The sequence below is a fragment of the Achroia grisella genome, unplaced genomic scaffold (assembly GCF_030625045.1).
Source record: "Achroia grisella isolate CSIRO2021 unplaced genomic scaffold, CSIRO_AGI_Agris_v1 utg487, whole genome shotgun sequence".
NCBI lineage: Eukaryota > Metazoa > Arthropoda > Insecta > Lepidoptera > Pyralidae > Achroia > Achroia grisella.
Window position 1 is genome coordinate 3,509,266 of NW_026712891.1, and position 21,473 is coordinate 3,530,738.

At 31.9% G+C, this 21,473-nt stretch overlaps 3 protein-coding genes across 4 annotated transcripts; 1 reads left to right on the forward strand and 2 right to left on the reverse strand.

Moving 5' to 3' along the window:
- Window positions 1–42: 42 nt before the first annotated feature.
- Window positions 43–3,628, reverse strand: LOC131845816 (uncharacterized). 2 transcript variants are annotated; one of them, XM_059194942.1, is made up of 7 exons: window positions 3,220–3,628; window positions 2,833–3,026; window positions 2,147–2,731; window positions 1,771–1,860; window positions 967–1,101; window positions 586–752; window positions 43–133 (listed from the first exon to the last, which is right to left on the reverse strand). In XM_059194942.1, the coding sequence occupies exons 3-7, from the start codon at window positions 2,439–2,441 to the stop codon at window positions 77–79; spliced, it is 744 nt and encodes a 247-aa protein (XP_059050925.1). In that variant the 5' UTR covers window positions 2,442–2,731; window positions 2,833–3,026; window positions 3,220–3,628; the 3' UTR covers window positions 43–76. The 2 variants fall into 2 exon arrangements, with proteins under 2 accessions (XP_059050925.1, XP_059050924.1); XM_059194941.1 differs by having other exon boundaries at window positions 3,132–3,628.
- Window positions 2,837–9,268, reverse strand: LOC131845940 (uncharacterized). Its single transcript, XM_059195105.1, has 10 exons — window positions 9,155–9,268; window positions 8,465–8,690; window positions 7,500–7,746; window positions 7,109–7,206; window positions 6,227–6,358; window positions 5,601–5,718; window positions 4,964–5,030; window positions 4,818–4,879; window positions 3,132–3,714; window positions 2,837–2,919 (listed from the first exon to the last, which is right to left on the reverse strand). The coding sequence occupies exons 1-10, from the start codon at window positions 9,192–9,194 to the stop codon at window positions 2,837–2,839; spliced, it is 1,656 nt and encodes a 551-aa protein (XP_059051088.1). The 5' UTR covers window positions 9,195–9,268.
- Window positions 9,269–10,019: 751 nt separating this feature from the next.
- On the forward strand, window positions 10,020–13,899 carry LOC131845942 (alkaline ceramidase). The gene is made up of 5 exons (XM_059195110.1): window positions 10,020–10,378; window positions 11,193–11,349; window positions 11,682–11,781; window positions 12,987–13,124; window positions 13,451–13,899. Exons 1-5 carry the CDS (start codon window positions 10,286–10,288, stop codon window positions 13,770–13,772), a joined length of 810 nt encoding a protein of 269 aa, XP_059051093.1. The 5' UTR covers window positions 10,020–10,285; the 3' UTR covers window positions 13,773–13,899.
- Window positions 13,900–21,473: the final 7,574 nt, after the last annotated feature.

Genomic DNA, 21,473 nt, shown 5'->3' on the forward strand with positions numbered 1-21,473 from the left:
TTAATTACAGACATGAATGATTTTTGAAGCCTGTAGGTATAAGCTGGTAAGCGTTATTTTTAATCAACTCATTTAATCACATTCTTCGTTTCTTGCAACTGCATTTCAATACATTTTGTTCTACTGACAGTATCTAAAACAACAAAATAATAATATATAAATCTTTAATTGCATTGTTAAACACAATACAATAAAATAAAAGAAGAATTGCATGCAGTCTGGAATGCTTTTTTTAATACATTGTGAGGATTTGTTTTTACTTGACTTAATATTTTAGTGCACTAAATTGCAACTGACATTTTGGGATGTACCTAATCCACTTTATAGTGCTTTGTCTGGCTAAGATAAACAAATGTATGTATATTTGGATAAAATTAAAATGTATCCTAAAAATTTACTGCTGGATTTGTGATAGTATGCAGAAATAGTTTACACGTGTAAAATTACGGCAAGACTTTAATTATAAAGGCAACAATAATTTTGTACCCCATGAACTGTACTGTACCGACAGTCCTAAATGCGTTACAGGTAGTTCATCTACCTCATTGGTACCTAGTTTAAAATAGTTTATAAAATGGTATCTACCTGTTTTCCGTATTTTTCATAGGTAGTTTTGTATGTTTTAAGTCTTTTTTGAGTTTGTTTATTTAATGTTGGCCATATAATTATATCTTTATCCATATCTTTTTTCAGATTAACCCAATTTCTTGTATTTTCTTTGATGATACCCGGAGAACATAACTTGTTCATTTCTGAAACATTTCTTTTTTAGTAAAGCTTTTTTTTATAAAGGCCAGCTGCGGTGAACAGCATTTCTTCTTTCTTTTAAATGACCGCACTCAATTTTGATCGGATTTTGCCAACATCATGGTTTGAGAGACACAGTATAATTTTGCAACTGTGGCTTAAAAAAGCATTAGAATATTTTAAAAAAAGTATATGTTTAAATACAACCTTTCTACCAACCTGAATACTTTTTTAACCATATTATATTTTTGCAGGCTGTCTGCAACCAAACATGCCATAAATCCAGATTAGCATTTATTGCCTTCAAATCTTTATTCCATTTTCGTATATCGCATTCCTTCATTTGTAGTTTCGCTGTAACAGGTATATATTTTTTTAAACGAATGTATAATCCGCCTAAGATTTGATACCGAGCTTGTACTAAAGCTAATATATGTTAGGTATTAAATACAGTTTTAGGTAATTAAATAATATAATATTCCCAGAATGGAACCAAACATATATGTAATTTTTAGGTGCTTCTTTATATTCATTGACAGGGATATTTAAACCTATTTCAAATAGAAATGTTTAATTTCTATACTACGAATTACAAATTAAACTTTTAATTTTCTTTGAAATTGCTTTCAATTTTAGAAATAGCTTTACACAAAATTTAATATATAATGCATTCGTTCAGGCGGATTGTAATTAGAAACGCAATTTTAACTTTTTTTTTTAATAATAATAACAATGAGTTCATTAATTTTAAATTTGGCATAAGTTCCATTTGAGATGTAGATTCAAATTTCGGACTTAGGCAATACCTACTGTTTGTCACATTTAGTATTGAGTATAATGTCGTGGTCAGAGGTTAGTTGACTATGGGACACAGTTACCTAACATTAACCATTAGTGACATTGACTGAATACTATTTCCCATATTTTTATTAAAATAAGCGAATGTGTAAAATTGTACAAGACTGAACCTGGTGATACCATTTTATACTCTGTATATATTATTAGACATGTATTTTGACAAACCTCTGCTTTCATAGTTAAAAGAGTTTTCGCTTGGTTCGCCCTTTCCATGGTCTTGCCATACCCAAGGCGGTGCTGTGTAGGGATTAACTCCTTGCAAGTTTAAAAACAAATATTTATTATGTACCTTATTGTTATAGACAAAATGGATTTCCTACACTAATTTTCACTCACTCATAACAGTTACAAAATCAAATACTTTAATTCATAACGTCTTACTTATCATATTATGATCGTAAGATCATAGTCGTGACAAATTATACAGATGTAATCTTATTATGTAATAAGTACCTTATATACCTATCTACGTAGTATACGGCTCTTATAAACCAATTTCAAATGCCCCTGCGACACATAAACATAATACATTTACACTTACTGTATTGAAATTTGGCTTCCTGTATTCCATGAGCCAAATTCAATTTATTTTGAACAGTTCCAAGAATCACATTTTTTTCACCAGCTGTATCTTTATTTTTATTTAAATTATATTCATCTATTAGAATTTTAACTGAAGGTTTTTTAGAAATAGGTTGTGTTACTGGCATAAACATCAAATTAATTTGATTTGTGTAGTTATTATTATTTGTACTAATCATTGTTTTTGGAGTGGCAGCCGTTGTATTCCGAGTGTATTCAGACATATTACTTTTGGTGATTTCCAATTCAGGCATTCTTGTCTCATTTTCCGGAACTACGTTCGTGTTGTTATCTTTTTCATATCGTAAATTATTCTCAGAGGAAATTTTTTCCTTTGTCGTATTATCATTACTCGTTTTGGTATTTTCCGAGTTTAGTGTTTCTTCTAATTCATCTATAATCTGTTTAGCGATATCTTCTTGATATAATAGTTGTTCATCGTTTTCTATTATTTTTCCCAGTGATGTTATAGATTTGCTTACACTTTCACTGGCCTTTAGTGTTGGTGTAGAAATATCTGTTGGCCATGATTCATCAGCATTACCTACATATTATAGAGAATATAAATATAGTTATCTAGTCTTATTAAATTTACATTAAATTATAAATATATTAATATGAAAAATATATATATAATTTAGATACTTGCTCAATAAATTTTCATTTGGAGCTGCAAATTTAATTGGTAATTTCCATGATACTTGCTCTGTTTTTTGAGTTCCTGCTTTTCTGCTGAAATTCATAAAGTAATACAAAATAAAATTATACTAATTCATCTTTACACTTAGGCAAAACATTTACATACCGAATATCGTCTGGGTTTCTCAATTCCTCGGTCACTAAAAAATAATTATATTTATATTAAACGTAAGAATGTATGTGGAAACGTGTTATGATTTGATAAAAAGCTGATGAAAAAAAAAACAAAATAAATTGTGAATTACCCTTATTAGCAATTAATTGTAAAAAGTTTATTTTTCTACTCTTAACGTCAGGTGACTCTTCAGAATGTATCTGAAATAGTTCACTCACATTATCATTTTCTTGATTAGCACTAAAATTGTTATCTGCATCTTTAGAATTCTCGCTGAATTCCTGATATTCTTTAACAAAGCCTTGAGAATTATTTGACTGCTTAAATTGTACATACGAGCTTGTACTATCTATGGATTGTCGCGACATTTTATCCACAACTAAATAGTCTTCTGTCTTTATCATGTCGGCTATCGTATTTTGTTTATCTGGCTGTGCAGTGATTGTAACGCTGACAACAATTCTTTCTAATTCTTCTAATATATATTCTTCGTTACTATCCAATTCTAGATTGTCTTCAATTTTATTATGATATGACGATTCAACGTTACTTTCCATTTCGCCAGATGTCGTCTGTATAGAGTCGTTTCTTTCCATTACTTTCTCGGACTCTCCTGTTACTGACCCAGACCTCCGATGTGAAACCGGCGAAGCAATATTTGTATATAGTGCAGGATGTAGATCGTCCTTCTCTGAAAAATCTTCACAAATACTCTGCAAAGTCAATAAAACGTGATAAAAAAGAACTGGGAAATAACTTCTTGAGCATTTACAAGAAACCTACCTGGGGGAGAGATCTTCACGAGATATTACGTTATAGCCCAAGAGCCCACGACTGCCAGACATACGTCATTTTATTAAATGTGAAAGTTCTTGTATGTGTGTCCCCAACACAGGTAAGAACTATCCCCAAACATGAAACCTGGATCGTGGTTCCTTTGGCAAGTAACAGGTAACAAAGGTGTAAAAAATTTCATATCAAATTCGTTATTTTAAGAAACTCCATATTTTCATATATTGTTCGTAGCATTATTATAACTTGCGCTGCTCATTGCCAGACACTTAGTGTGGTTCCAACCCCCCCACCGGACCCCCCTAAACTATACTATTTTAGAAATAAACTTACGTCATTTTAATAAAGCTGAACTTTATATATATTATTGAGAGAACTATTAAACTGAGTTTCCTATATTGCCAGACAGTTTTCTTGGTTCCTTATCCTACCAGACTCGTTGAAATCGTATATTGGGTAACAACGGTGTATACAGTCGTGGGCTCTTGCTCTATTACAATTTTATGCAGTCTGTACTTTTACAACTTTAACTTACCCTACATAGCTATAAAAAAATATAGTATCGGAAAAGTATGAGACAGAGATCTGGTTTTGAACTAGTTAGACTAGATGTTTTTAATCACTTATATTGGGGGGGGGGGAAGGGGATTGTTAGTAATGTGGATTGATAACCCCATTGCTAGCAATGTACCATGTCAGGTCGACCTCCACGCGGTTCCCCCTGGAAACCATCGTGTTAAATTCCTGGTGAATTTGCACGATGGGCTAACTGACCTGACCTCATGCTCATCCTATCATCCTCCACTGGTGCCCCGCCAGCGTAAACCGTTAGCGCAGGCGGGTGCACCATTCCATTATCAACCCTAAAAAAAAAAAAATCACTTATATTCATATAAGTGTTATCCACTTATTATCTTTGGTGTTTTATTTAATTATAAAACATAGCATACATGCAACCAAAACAACTATACCTACTAGATCCTGTCTAGAATTACGATAAAGTTACCTAAATTAAAGGACTCACCACAACGTTGTGTACCAAACTGTCAATAAAATCCAATACGGGACCTTCCTCCTCTTCTAATTCTAAAATATATAGGTATATTTACTAATATATTATTTATTAAGATTATCAATATGTTATTAATTGCATGCGATAAAATTTGTCACCTCTTAAGTCTGCTTCTATCATCTTATAAGATGATTCCTCAACAATATTAGCGATCCAAGCTGCAATCTAGAACAAAGTACCTATATCAAATAATTACGATACAATGAAACAATTGAAAAGAAAAAGGGTATTTTTAATGGAAATTAGTGTATCCAATTTAGGTTTCTTGTGTATTACGAATTGAATAAATGTATTATATGTAGATAGTACGAAACGTATGTAATTAGTTGTTAGAATATTTAGGCTTTCAGGCGAAACAAAAATGGATGTCGAAATTCTGTTTCAGTGTCTGCTTCAGTTCTACTATTATCTAATTATCAATAATTGTACCAAAACTGATGGTCGTTAAAAATATATACTTAAATTGGACTCCACTTTGTAAAACAGTTCGAATAGCTGGTTCGAACTTCGGCTCCGGCCGCCATAATTTGGATCTCTCTTTGAATAGAGGGATTGATCGGGGAGTATATCGCGGAAATGGCAACGTTTACGGTAGATCCCAACTGGCAATTGCGGACATTACAGTTATTATCTCTCGTGGTCCAAGGTCTTTTGCCATTTAGGTAGTTAATATTTTATCCAGTAATATAAAATTCGATCAAGCCATATCCATTGCAAAATAATAATGAGTCTTACCTTACTCGACATTTCGATTTGTATTTTTTTGTTTTTAGCATTTTTCGTGTTGATTTTCTTTTGATGTTTAGTTAATCTGGAAATATCACTTGAGACAACGTTTGAGATTTTTTCCAATCTAGAAGAGGCATTTATTGAGTAACATCGCTGGATATTTTCTGGTATGACGAAATACCTGATCCAAGTGATCGAACGGTCTGAATTATACACAACCTGCGACCCAGCTTCGCACGTATCTATGAAAATCTCGGCTTGTCGTATACTAGCCTATACTTTGCATTTACTAAACCTTCCTCTATAATCACTCTGTCTATTGCTGAGAACTGCGAAGAAATCCGTTGCGTAATTTAAAAGATTGCGTTCTGTTGTTACTGTTCAGTTCAATGAACAGTTAGCGGCGGCGACTTTGTTTGGAACTATGTAAAGATGAGTCAAATTTAATAAAAGCTGGTTAGGCAAGTAGTTTCGGAATCTATCGCGGACAAACAACGTAATGTGGGATTTTTACATAGTGTACCATAGTGTGTACAATATGGAATGATATCATACTTATATGGTCGTTGTATAATAATATAATGATATAGTAGAATTGGCTATTAAATTATTTTCTGTTCTTAGATACTCACTGAGGATTTAACGTTATATTAAAGGGAATGTTAAGTTTCTGTGCTATTTTGTGACTAAACGTAGCACTATATTTTCGGAAATCTTCGTTTCGAAGATTCATTGCTGCAATTGTGCATGTCTTTAATCGGGATCTGATTGAAACAGATAAATAATTTAAATACGGTGGCTAATGAGAGTGTATGAAAATTAATGGTTGCTTTAAACTTATTTCACAATCGTTTACAATTACATATTATATAAACAATATATTTACCATGATAGTGTCACACGAATAAGAGCACTGGTTCTCATAATGTAAACTTGTTATGAACTATTGTAAGTTATTAAAGTCTACAATGTTGTATTTATGTACAGACATTAGACTATTCAAAATGCGAACCATACAACTTAGATAACTTTCAAATATTTCATAGACAATGGCAAACATATTAATTTTAACAAATTTACAATGAGGAATATCTTACATTATCATATTTAATATCAAGTTTATACAATGTGAACAATTAAAAAAATGTGAGTTATGGTGTCTTCATCACTGTAGAGTTAGTCGCTTTAAATTGACGCACGAAATTTTTGGTGTTGGCCAGATTCATTGATGACCTTTCTACGCAAGTCGGGATTATTACCACTGAGTAATGACGCTATTTTATTATTTTAATACGTAATTTTATCTAATGAATTAGTAGTTTATGCTAATCATTTAGAGAATTCTCTATTACCGTATTAGGACAAAAGTCGCCTATGACCTTCATCACTAATACTATATAGGTACGTATGTGTCTAACCTGATGACTGTGAGCTAATAAATAAAATAGTTTACAAAGCTGACATCAATATTTATAGTGCCTACCAATTATAGTGTAGAAAAATGGATATGTAACCTGTTAAATGGAGATTTTCGATTTTTGAAGCAAGTTAACGCGTCCGAAATTTTAACCACCGGTTTTTCGTCCATAACTTGTTGTTTAAGTCTTTCTACCTGAAATTTCGGCTGAGTTTTACAAGTGATACAATATTCCTATAGCACTACTATGTACACTAGGGCAAAGTCCACGCGGCATTCCTGGAAGACATCGTGGTTAAATACTGGTGAACTCGCCAGACGGGGTAAATGTCCTGGCTTCGTGCTCGTCATGTCATCTCCTACGAGTACCCCGTCAACGTATGTCATTGGCGCAGAGATATAAATAAAGGTTCGATTACCTATTTCGAAGTATCGATAATGGGTACCTACGTTAATTATATAAAGTGTAAATTAAAAGAAAATATTACCATAAATTCAGGGAGCACGTCGCATTTGTTCCTCCACGTATCGATACATTGTCGCTTTGTCGGAACAGCTAACTCTGCTACTCTCATCGGGCATCTTGGTATTCTTGGCCGTAATTTCGCAATATTTTGCTTAGAATAACAACTTTGAGGTGTACATGAATTTGGTTCAAAATAAAGTGAATTTTGTCGTCGATTGCAAGAGTGTAGTCTGACGTCGGTGTACTGTCTTTGCGAACACTTTCTGTGACTGTATTTGATGATGATAGATTTGATTAGTATTCCCCTAATCCGTTACGTTGCGTGGGGCTAATATAAATGTTAATTTCTATAAATGAACCTATAGAAATTTGGAATGACATACAAACTATCGGCTGTCCTGATGAAAAGTGTAATTAAATGACCATTTCCTTAAGAAAAACCACATATAAAGATACACAGATATGACTACCAGTTATGAAATACGTCCAAACTTTCATTCCATGCCTGTTATTGAACTCATGTTATGTTATGTTATCCAAAACAGAACATGTAAGATAGTTGTTTGATGACATAAATAGTTTAGTCATAGGTACCTATAAACTCGCGATTTTATGACTCCGCCAATATGCAAACCCTCATCACTTTCTCGTATGTAGGTAGATATATTACATTTTTTATTGTAACCTAGCTATATACCTATGTATATCTACAATCTCCTTTTGTATGAAGTAAATTACATTTTATTTCAAGTCAATTTAGTAGATATACAAATACATTGGCTAGGAAAAATAACGAGGTAGTTTTAACGGTTTAGTGGAATTACTCCACGTTAGAAGTAAAACTACCTACTTAGATATATGTATATACAACTCTTTGCATAATATTAAAGCTAAAAGATACCTTACCTCATTGTATAAATTGAAATATTAAATAATAATAACATTATACAATTATAACTGGTAGTAATATGTTTCTAATGACCAAACCTGCAATATCTTTTAATCTTAGAACATGTGGGGATGGGCTTGATAAAATCGATATTAATACCACATTCGTCTTGTGATAGCGGATATAGTCTTAACTTTTCCTCTGCAAGTCTAGCGCCACGGTTGATTTCCTTTTCAACAGTTAGATTGAGCCAATAATCTACATATTCCATATTTATATTATTAGTAGCCAGTTCTGGTATAGCCCGTGAGTATTCGTCCATTTCTATATGCCCATAAATATTGTACTTATTATATATAATAATATTATTATTTTACTAAAACCCAATTTCATTAGGTAGGGAAAACATTTATAAGAGAATTACTGATAGTAATTCTCTTATAAATGTTTTTAACCGTAGGTATAGTCCGTTCAGAAGGCTATTTCGGACGAGAACTTTCAAGAAACTCAATGGGAATATTAATTTATTTTTTTTAAGTAGGTGTGATAACGTCTTTTAAATTTATTGAATGTTCCTATAATACTTATGTAATTATTCATTTTACTCAATGACTTTAAAATTCAGTGCATGAATAATTAATAATATACTCGTGTCCTATGTAATCCTTTACAATATAATAAATTATATTGAACAAGTAAGTATAAGGCTATTGTTTAATTATTATTGGTCCAGAAATAGCGAAGATGACACGTCTTTTTGAAGTTGGTTGATAATAATTTATACTTACGTGCATCATTTGTAGGTATGTGATATGATGTAAAAGACATTCTTACATATGTGCAAACTTAAAATTTTTCCACACAATGTATTGTGATTAGACAGCTAATTTGTGAACATAATACCTAATCATTTTAAAATGTTAATTACATATCTATATGCCCATGCCTTGGTGTATTGTCATTCTGTCTGTGTCTATGTGGTTTGTTTTGCAATCTGCACTCGACGTCATATCGTTTAGTAAAGCTGTAAAGGCCAACTGCGTCCAACAGCATTAGAATATATCGTTTAGTAATAAAAAAAATATATATTCTCAGCTTCCTTCAAATAAACATTTATATAATCGTCCTGTGAGTGCCCACCCACTCTCATGTGATAAAAATATTACAAACACGAAGAAGTTGATAGGGACCGCATCTTCGCTATTAACTCCGGTATACAATTAATAAGTATACCAGAGTTACTTTGCTATCGCATAACTGTAAACTTTGGAAGTAAGTAATGGGTATCGTCCATATATCCACGTTATTACAAAATCCGTCAATTTTATGGGGAAAATCTAAACAAATATGGCATCATTTATACAAAGATAAGCGAAAAATCAATGTTGCCATATGATCACTTTGATTTTGTCTAAAGTTACCCTAAAATTCAGGTTCCGTAAAAAATTAATAATTACGCAAATAATAGGAGTAATAAAACATTACAATAATATCATTAAAATAGAGGAACACAACACAATAATAACATAATATAAAGATGGAGGACAAATAAGATAATATTGGAGACAAAATTAAGCCCATATGTGATTTTTTACTTTGCACGAGGTAAGATGTGTTAAACCTTTGCAACCCTACTATAATTATGTCAAAATCTTGTTCAATCGCAATTGTATTGCGTTACACTATAGTTGTTTTGTTTGTTTTTATGTTACGGTTAATTGTTTTTAACTTTTATTGTGGTCTAAAATCAAAAGTGTTCAAATAGAATCAAAGTGTATTGGTCTGGACTATTTAACTATCAAAATTAAAGGCTGCCTGACGATTATAAACTCCAATTAAAGCAAGTTGTCTTAAAGCAGATACTGTCCACGCATATTGTTTTTAATTTTTTTCTTTCGTCGTAAACAAAGGAAATCACAATGTGGTCGCATTTGGAACGAGGGAGTTCTCCAGTGGATTGGTGTGAATCAAATTACTCCATATCCCCAGTGATTGCAGAATTTGTAAACACTGTAAGTATTGTATATACAAAGGTACATATGTGACTTTTTCTTTGTTTGGAAATGAGGCTACATACTGACTGAAAATATTGTTGTTGTAACAATTATCAGCATGTATAAAAATAGTTCTCCTTGATCTTATAATATTGTATTAGTTATTTGTTAGTTAATAGGGATATTTTCTATTCTGTTTCATATCATTCGTTTTATTACATATAAATTGGAATATGTTATTAAAATCCTTTAGTTAATAACTAAACTAACTAACTTTTATAAATTTACCATTGAGGTTCCCTTTCAGCCTGAAGAACAATAGAAGTCTACTGCTCAAAATGATTGGGGGCAGATAAAGTTCTGTTGTCAATCTTTACTTAAAAACATGATTGACAAAGATAGTATTTGTATCATATTCATTTACTATTATTTTCTGCTTAATCAAACTATATATATGCACATAAAATTACTGCTAATTATTATGTTAAAATGAATTGTTTATGTAAAACACATTACAAAATTGTTGCATATTAATGCTTATAACATAACAATACCTATTTAACTGTATCTAAGCTGTTGTATTTGTTTTTTCACAAATGCAGATGATTTTACATCCTATTTAAATGGAATATTTACCATAATTTAAATTGTAAATTACCATAATATTTAATGTTTTACCACAATATTTTCATTAATATCAAAACATTGAAAACTCATAAATAATATTATCATGGTAAATAATCTTTACATGTGTATGTGATGTATATTATTAAATACTTAAATAATTATTATTAGTTTCATAAATATCATAAACATGTCTTTTTTTTTTCAGATCAGCAATGTGCTATTCTTTCTATTCCCACCAGTACTAATACATCTATTCCAAGAGTATGCAAGGGTTGTCAATCCTGCAATAAATGTACTATGGGTATTATTGATGTTGGTTGGCCTTAGCTCCGCCTATTTTCATGCCACACTTAGTTTAGTTGGTAAGATCACATTTCTAATTTTGATCTCAACTTTATGTAGGATTCCTTTGTTTTAAATATTATACATATTTAAAAAAATATATTTTTTTTTATTATAACAGTCTAGACACATTTTCAGTTAATCAAACACTTAAAACTTTAATGGCATATTATGTTCTTATAATAATGTTATGCCTAATATTTTATTTATGCACATCCAATTATTTCAGTGACTTTGTTTAACATAAATAACATCATATTTATAGCTATAGTAGAAGAATGATTCATTTTATAATTATATACTATTATTTTTTTATAACTATGTATTTTATATTAAAATATTTTTATTTCAGGTCAATTACTAGATGAGTTGGCCATTTTGTGGGTTTTCATGGTGGCATTTGCAATGTTTTTTCCAAAGAGATATTTTCCCAATTTTTTGGGTGGAAACAGGTAAGTAATACTGATTTATGAATTTTTTTTATGTAATTGATGGCCACCAGTCACCAGATGCTAAGCCACTTATATGTGAACCGCACTATATACATCACATTATCATGTGACATCTGAGATATACCACTACATACCTCTCACATGTTGCCATTTCGACAAACTAAGGTATTTTGCTTTGCATGCATCCTGTAATTTCACTGTAATAACCTTTTTTCTAACCCTCCTTCTCATTCTTCAACCAAAACAGAGCTTAGAAATTAAATAAATATTTAAGTAAATACTTTGAATATTATAAGTACTTATAACATTAAAAGTCAGTCTATTTTATAGAAAATTAATATAAATATGTTATTTGATATATAGGTTTCTCAAATTATAAAAGGAAAAATAGTAATATTGTATCATTATAACATCTGTATATTATGTTATACTATATGTTAGATTATCTGTTTTTTGCCATTTCAGTATTATACAAAAGGTCATTGCTTCCTTTCTGATCAAAACACAACAATGAATAAGTAAGATGAATCATACAAAAATCAACAAGTACAGGTTTTTGTTCTTTATGGTGATAACAATATTAGCACATTATCTTGAACCTCACAATCATTAATGTCTTTGTATTACAGAGTATGTCTTAATGAAACAATAGTATTTATTGTTCTCATTCAAATTTATTGAGCATAGTGTCAACAACATGTCTATCTGTATTTCTATGAATATTATGTATAGAATAAATTGAAATTTATGACACATACACCACGGAACAGATTACTATGAAATTTGCTATTTATGTAGACCGGTGGTATCCTAGATTATTTGTCATGATATTTTTGTCAGAACTCACATGGCCAGTGCCGCGGGATGTAATGCTTGAAAAACTCAAAAAATGCTTAATTCATTTTAAATATTGCAAATGTAGCCAGCGTTATATCATTTCATTAACGCAAAAGGTTACCGTTATCATACGTAAACAATACGTAAACAAATTGTCTACAGTAACATTTTAGAGATTTCATTTCATATACCTATTTAAATATTAATCTCCAAAATCTCCCTCCTATCCTTTTCTCTCCTTCTCCTACCTATCTTCGTACGGCTGTAATCGCTTACTAGTTCGCACTTGCCTTCAATTGACTCGAAAACTCGTTTGCTCCATGTGCAATAAAAAATATTTTCGGTGATCCAATTTTTTAATTTTTCAGGAGGGTGCTAGCATTATACTCCAGTGTATTCTCAGTTGTATCAACCGGTTTCCTTGTCATGCACCCGGCTGCCAATGCTTTCGCGCTAATGACACTGGCTTTGCCTGCCATAGGGTTCTTGTATAAGGAGTTGAACAGGTAAGCTATTTATTGTAGTCACTTTATAAAACAAAAAATTGTCTAAACATATGTTCGTATTATGCGAAGATCAAATTCGCGACCATAAGTTAGTGACCTAAGGCACTAGATTACTGAGGTATTAAAATGATGAACATACTTAGTGTACAGAACTTTCTTAAACTATCGACCTACCGACTATGAATTTGTGGTTATAGATAGTTTAAAATCCCAAAAATGTAAGTGGTATAAAATTTGTTCAAACTTCAAGCAGCATGATTATTATTATTATTCCGAATATATTTGCTTTCCAATATAATGTTATTATAATAATTATGTATTTCCAGGGTGAAATGTGCACGTGTATACCGCTTGGGGTTGCGGTGCGTGGCCGTTTGTTTCCTGGCTATGTTCTGCTGGATTATGGACCGACTATTTTGTGACGCCTGGCTCTCCATCGACTTTCCATACATGCATGGTGTCTGGCATGTTCTTATATTCATTGCTAGCTATACTGCACTAGTTCTGTTTGCATATTTCAATGTGTCAGACGAGAGACCAGAACAAAAGCCGCAACTCAAATATTGGCCTAGAAATGACTTTGAATTAGGGGTCCCATATGTTACCATCAAACACCCATATAAAAAGTACAGAGATTTGGCTATATAACTATCTCAATATATATTGAAGTATTGTGACATTTTTAAATAAGTCTTTGTAGGTTAGCCTTTTTATTAGAATTTTACAAAATGGGTGTTTAAATTTTAGTATAGTGAGAAATAGGTTCTTAATTTTTATGAATGTGGGAATGAGGATTCGCGAATAACAGGATGATTATTTTATAGAACTCCTTTTATTTAAATTACAAAAAAAAAACATTTACTATGATACATGAAACGACCTAACTATATGGCAGTCTACGAGGAAGAGAGCGATGCCCATCCTCTTTTTCCATTCATTCCTTTCTCCATCCATTCACTCTTTCGTTTCTATCCATTTGCTCCTCTGTTTCCATTCATTCATACTCATTCGTTCCCATTCGTTCATACCGCCAAGTTTCAAATCCTACAACTCGGCCATCCTGCATTGGAGCCTGACCTCAGGGTCCGTCTTTCACTCTACAATTCTTCTAACACACTCTTTTCATACACACCTACTACACACTAAAGCAAAATATAGAATGAAAATACAACTAAACACCTTAAATTAAAACATGACCCTTCTTATAACATAGTTACACAACTTTAACATATTACACAGTACAAAAAATAATAATAATACACAAAGAAAAAAATACAACTGGTACAGTACCTATACTCCTATAATCAAATACAATATAAACTAAGTACTAAAATAGGTACAATCAAATAATCCTTTATCTTCACCATAAGCTAATACTAATGCCTCACAAGGTCAGCCATCAACTTAATTGGAAAATTACAATAATTTGGTAAGTAAATGAGTTTCAAGAACTAACCTCTGGCCACCTCTTCATATAGTCTGCTGAAGTGGACGTCCTCATAGGTCCCTCAGAAGCAATATCGACCTTCAGTACATCATAGCGGTCTCTGCCATTGACTTTAACAACTTTATAAGGTCCTAAATACCTTTGCTTTAATTTCATATTAGTACCAAATTGGGTTCTCTTGATTACTACATAGTCACCAATATTATGTTTAAGGCTTTCCTTGCGTTTTTTGTTATAATTTCGCCGATTTTCATCTTGTACTTTTAAAATTTGTATCTTAGCCTGTTCTCTCGTTTCTTCTCTATTTGTCACAAATTCGTCTCTACTTTCTTCTAGTAATAAACTAAAAATATTTAAATCCTCTTTTTGTTTCATTTTTACACCCACCATTAACTCATAAGGACTGGTTCCTATACTTCTTTGATAAGTACTATTTAGAGCCCTTTGAACTCTACTCACATGCTTATACCACTGACTTTTATCCTCTATGCACAGTTTCGTTAAGACTGACACCAAAGTACGATGAATCCTTTCTACCTGCCCATTTCCTCTGGGTACTCCAGTGGTGATAACAATATGTTGGATATTCTCATCTTTACAATAGTCATCAAACTCCTTGCTAGTAAAAGCCGTTCCTCTATCTGATATAATTCGATCTGGGTTTCCAAAAGTCTGCTGATGAATAAGTAACTTACTTAATGTCTCCTTAGTAGTAGTTGTCTTCACTGGAAAGAGCCAAACAAACTTTGTAAATGCGTCTACAATTGTTAAAATATAATTATACAATTTTGAAGTCTCTGAGAGTGGTCCTATGTGATCAATATGCAATGTACTAAGTGGGATAATGCCCTTCTCTATGGAATTAAGAAAACCTTCTTGTTTTCCTTCTTTCTTCGTTGCCAACAAACATGGTACGCAGGTTACAAGGAAGTTATCTATTTTAGAAGATAAATCTTTTATATAATAATCTACATTTAACATTTCTAACATCTTTTTCTTGCCAAAATGACCATTCGAGTGAATTGTTTTAATAATTTCCATTTCTAATCCCTTGGGAATAAGTATTTGTCCTTGATTACCCTTGTATATGATTCCATTCTGTTCATAATAATCTTTGTAAGGCCTCTCCTTAATTATATCTGAAATCGCCTTTATACCCTCATCTAGTTCCTGTGCTCTCCTGATTTGATCATGTAACCCTCTGGTAACAACAGTAACGTAAGGATTGCGACTAAGAGCATCAACATGCCGCATCTGATTCCCTTTTCTATGCTCCACCTCATAATCATACTCTTGTAATAACAATACCCATCTTGCAACTCTAGTTGATAAATCCTTCTTTTTTAATGTCATTTCAAATGCTAAGCAATCAGTAACAATCTTAAATTTTATGCCAAGTAAATATTTCCTGAATTTTTTAACACCCTCTATTATGGCTAATGCCTCCAGCTCATAACTTGTGTATTTCTGCTCTGCATCTGAGGTTTTACGACTTAGGTAGTACACAGGGTGTAAACTCCCATCATTAGAATCCTTTTGAAATAATATTGCTGAATAAGCCATGATAGATGCATCTGTATGCAATTCGGTATCGAGTCCTGGGTTATATAATTTTAATACTGGATTTTCAGACAACAACTTCTTTAACAATTTGAATGCAATCTCCTGTTTTTCACTGAAAATAAAATCATTATTCTTCTTTAATAAGTCTGTTAATGGTCGTGCTATAGAAGCATACCCTTCAATAAATTTTCTAAAATAGGATGTCAATCCAATGAAACTTTGAATCTGTTTTACCGACTTAGGTTGCGGATACTTTAAAACTGCTTCAACTTTGTCTCTACACGGTTTTATTTCTCCATTTTCAATTTCATAACCAAGATATTCCACCTTTTTAGTCAATAAGTCACTTTTTCTCCAATTTATATGTAATCCATATTCAGAAGCTAATTTTAAAACTTCACGAAGTCGATCTATGGCTTCATCATATGTGTTTGATAATATTATTAAGTCGTCAATAAAAATTAATAGAAACCCCTTTGCTATAAGCTCTCTGAAAATAATAGTGATAAAACGTGTGAAATAATTCGGACATATGGACAAACCAAAAGGTGCTCTCATAAACTCATATTGACCATTCTGTGTCACAAAAGATGTATACTTTGTACAGTTACTATTTATTTTGAGATGAAAAAAAGCGTCTTTGAGATCCAATTTACTAAAAATCGTGTATCCAGAAAGCTTATCTAAATGATCTTCAATGATTGGTAGAGGAAACTCATCCCTAACAATTTTTTTATTTATTTTACGGTAATCAACACAGACTCTTATACTACCATCTTTTTTTCTAACTAATACTAATGGGCTTGCATACTCTGAAAAGCTAGGTTTAATAATACCATTTTGTAACCACTCACCAATTTGTTTATCAACTGCTTCTTGTTCCTTATAGGCTAGTCTACGCGGCCGCTGTGCCACCGGCACATCGTCGTTCAGGATAATCTGCATTTCAAATGGTGCCTCCTTGGTTTGTAAGGGCTTATATTGATCCACTATAAGCTGAGCTGTCTCCATAATCTGAGGATTTGGTACATAACTAACCGGTTTGTCATCTGTAAACAAACAATGCACATTCCTCGAAACTACATTTACCACACCTTTATCGAAAATAACTACCGCATTTTCCAAAAATGGTCGACCTAGGATCACTTTGTAAGGCATTGCATTTGTTGGTACAATATAAAACAATAATTCAAAATAACAATCATCAATTTTTAGTACTGTTTGAAATTTTCCTATAGAGTAAACAGTCGACAATCCCAGTCCGTGCAACACTATCTTTTCTTTATTATAGGCACTCACATTTAGTTCGAAAAATACATCTGCCGACACCAGATTTACGTCACTCCCCGAATCAATTAAACATTCGATTATTACGCCATTTATCTCCAATGTTTTGATTGAACTATTTCGCTTCGTATTCATGACGGTTTCAAATTGACAGTTCCCGAGCGAATGACATCTGTCACCACTGTCAACATTGCTGCCACTACGCACGTCGCCATTTTCTATGTTCGCGTCTATGTTCACACCGTTCACACACATTGATCGTCGTTCCGGTCGGTCTTCCGCTCCCGTCGTAGGTGAAGTGATTGAGATGCACTTATTATCATTCCCAATCGTATTTGAATTTCTTTCGACAAATGCAGCTCTGCAGTTCGACGAAATATGGCCGTATGAATGACATTTGTAACACTTAACTCCTTTCGAACATGTTGTCGCAATATGACCATTTTCACCACATTTGTAGCATTTTCTGCTGCCTCTGTAATGTTCTTTCGTTACTATGGGTTTTCTTTCCCTTGTAGTTACGTACATCTTTTTCTTCATGGATTCGTATATCACTAATTTTTCTTTTAACGAGGCATAGGTAGTGACCCCGTACAACATGACCTTGTTTATCTCATCATCTATAATACCGTCTGTTATGTACTGAATAACACAATAATCAGGTAACTTGCCGCGCTTGCCCAACTCCTTCATTATCAGCATATATTCATAACAACTTTCGTTTTTTCCTTTTTTCCTGTTGGATAAGATTTCGTGCAGCTCTTTCAAATTTATGCTATCAGGAAACTCCTTCATAATAGCACATTTTAAGTCGTCATAAGTTTTGAATGGTTTCTCCGACTTTAACCATAGTAATGCGTTTCCGGCTAACGATCTCCTCGCCAAAATTAATTGCTGTGTAGCACTCCAACCAAATATTTCCGCGTTCTCTTCTATCTCCTGCGCCCACCTCGCCGCCGTTATAGTCTTATCGGTCCCGTTGAATACCGGTAAAGTTTCAACTGGATGCCACGCCGCCTCGCGAAATGCACGTTCCATCTTATTTTCGTCTTTAGACATTCTTTTTGTAATTTAATATAATCTTTAAATACGACGTGTCCACCTCGCTTCTTCGTCCGCGTCACCGTCTGTACCGCGCCGCAATTCGGGTACTTCCGTCTTCCATAAAAATCCGTTAACATCCAAGTAATCTTTGATCCTCTATCCCGGACGAGCCCCCAAAATTGTGGGAATGAGGATTCGCGAATAACAGGATGATTATTTTATAGAACTCCTTTTATTTAAATTACAAAAAAAAAACATTTACTATGATACATGAAACGACCTAACTATATGGCAGTCTACGAGGAAGAGAGCGATGCCCATCCTCTTTTTCCATTCATTCCTTTCTCCATCCATTCACTCTTTCGTTTCTATCCATTTGCTCCTCTGTTTCCATTCATTCATACTCATTCGTTCCCATTCGTTCATACCGCCAAGTTTCAAATCCTACATGAATATGTATTAATTATAACATATCGGGGAATGAATGTATTGTGTGAGTTAGTGCCAGATCTGTGATGTAGAATGTAGTGATAATATGTAGTTAATATTTTTACATTTTATTTAGAAACTGAGTACAGTACTCAAAATTGATTTGTGATGTAACATGCGTGTTATGTTATTATTTGCAATATTTTTAGATATAGTGGCCTATATCCAAAGTTATAATGTTTTTGAAATGACATGGTTTGTAAACACTGACTGGAGTTCAAAGATTTAATAAGTACGAGATTGATTATATTATATATTGATAGGAGACCGGGGGGGTACTCAAAGGTCATGGGGAGAGCAGCCCTCTCTCCATGAACTGGGGTAGCTCACCCTGAAGCAGGGTATGTCCATGTGTGTAAAATTACTATAACGAACGTCTATGTCTATATCTATATAAGTACAGTATGTCATTCGATTTTCTTACACTTCTTTATTTCATTAATGAGACTTTATATAAGATCTGTTTTTGACAATGATTTGAGTAGGATGTCCCTACATATTATGTATTTCTATTTGTATGCTTATATAAACAGTTTGTTTATTAGTCACTACCAAATGTCAAATATTTATCTGAGATATAAGGATAGAATAAATGGGTATTTTTTTTATATTTAACATAGACAGGTAGCTAATTATGTGATTCTCAATTTATTTCTTGTCTTAATTTTGTTTGATTTTATTGTTTTGAATTGATTGCAATTTATTACGTAAAAACCTATTTTAAAGTAATTTGGTATCGAATATTATAAGCAGCTTTAAGTGTGTTATTTTATTTTAATAGTCTATATGCTGTATTTTTGTATCGAGTGCAAATTGTTAAGACTGTTTAGTATTACCAGTGGCACTCAATGAGGAAATAGCCATTATTATTGCTAAAAGTTGCATATAGATGGCGTGATTGGTATCGATGGAATTCTTCATAGTTTTGCAAACGTTTTAAAAAACAAAACTGTGTTTTCAAAATAGTTTAATCCATTTTTAAAAAAATATATATACATGTTAAAATGAAATAATGCGTTTAGAAAAGTAATTTTCATATATTTACTCATTTTGTTATTTTCCAGTACTTAATTACACTTTAATCAGTGCTAATACGGGGCTCAATGTTTTCAAAATGCTTTCATAGATGGCATTGTTGTCATTTGTATCGGCCTAATTAAATGTCTTTTTTATATTTTCCAATAAACTATACTTTATTTAATAAACTATATTTTATTAAACATATAAAAAAAGTTTAAGTAAATTAAAAATAGCCGAACAAGCAAATAATACTATTTCCAATAATACTTATGTATGAAGTGTTGTCATATTAAAAATAAATACATGTATTATCGATTTTTTTTAATAATCGATAACAGGATTTTATTACAGCGCATTATTCGATGATGCTTTTAATGAGTCGTTGTGAACAGTAAATTTTCATTATTTTGTATTAAGTATAGCAGTATTCCGTTTCAAAGAACGGAATATAGTAGTACATTATTAGTGTCGTTGGTTATTTACATTTGTACTGAAAAATCGATTACATAATAATTTAAAATATCGAGTACGAATCGTAGCTGTCTTCGAATACTGGCAACTGGTAAGATTAAAATAGTTTTAAAAAAAAGAGAGAAATCGACCCTAACTCGAATACCATAAAGTTTATTTTCCTTTCTCATTAATATCATAGCAGTTTGTTTTTAACTTGCGTATGACTCTGTGGTATGATGTTTAACGTGTATTGTTATTGTACGGTGCATACATTTCAAAAATTATATTTTAATGTAGGTACAAACATTTCTTTCATACATTTCATACATGTCAAAAATTATCTTTTAATGTAGGTACATACATTTCTTTCATACATTTCATACATGTCAAAAATATCTTTTAATGTAGGTACATACATTTATTTCATACATTTCATACATTTCAAAAATGAACTTTTTATGTAGGTACATACATTGTTTTCATACATCTCATACATTTCAAAAATTATATTTTAATGTACATACATTTCTTTCATACATTTCATACATTTCAAAAATTTCATACAATACATTTCTTTCATACATTTCAAAAATTATCTTTTAATGTAGGTGCATACATTTCACACATTTCAAAAATTTCATACAATACGTTTCTTTCATACATTTCAAAAAGTATTTTTTAATGTAGGTACATAACACCCCATGTCAGACCCCTTATATTTGGAAGAAACTTAAAAATAATGCCAAAAATATTAGATGAATATATTTTTAATACGAATATTGTTTTATTTTTGTTCATCAACTTTATCCCTCACTAACAATACTAGTAGTAGTACATAACCTGGTTTATACCGCTAAAGATATTGAAAGATATACGAGTAATTCAGAATGTTATCAAGTTCAAAATAAGCACACATTACTTGCTTAGATAACAGAGTAATATTACTAGTAATAAAAACATTTGTAATACCCATATGTATACTACGTATGTATAGTAAGTACTTACGCTGCGGCGCCGTGAGACTCGTCTAAGTACTTCATCTACTC

Bases quoted from the DNA above. Each gene is read 5' to 3' on its own strand.
- LOC131845940 (XM_059195105.1), bottom strand. From the start codon at position 9,194: ATGTCTTTTACATCATATCACATACCTACAAATGATGCAC. The intron at 7,747-8,464 runs GTTTGGTCATTA...CATCAAATACAG, and splicing joins AAGATTAAAAGATATTGCAG to TCACAGAAAGTGTTCGCAAA. The intron at 5,031-5,600 runs GTAAGACTCATT...ACTTTGTTCTAG, and splicing joins AAATCGAAATGTCGAGTAAG to ATTGCAGCTTGGATCGCTAA.
- LOC131845942 (XM_059195110.1), top strand. From the start codon at position 10,286: ATGTGGTCGCATTTGGAACGAGGGAGTTCTCCAGTGGATTGGTGTGAA. The intron at 10,379-11,192 runs GTAAGTATTGTA...TTTTTTTTTCAG, and splicing joins TTGCAGAATTTGTAAACACT to ATCAGCAATGTGCTATTCTT. The intron at 11,350-11,681 runs GTAAGATCACAT...TTTTTATTTCAG, and splicing joins TGCCACACTTAGTTTAGTTG to GTCAATTACTAGATGAGTTG.
- LOC131845816 (XM_059194942.1), bottom strand. From the start codon at position 2,441: ATGCCTGAATTGGAAATCACCAAAAGTAATATGTCTGAATACACTCGG. The intron at 1,861-2,146 runs GTAAGTGTAAAT...TAAACTTGCAAG, and splicing joins GGAAGCCAAATTTCAATACA to GAGTTAATCCCTACACAGCA. The intron at 1,102-1,770 runs GTTTGTCAAAAT...TACCTGTTACAG, and splicing joins TTTTAACTATGAAAGCAGAG to CGAAACTACAAATGAAGGAA.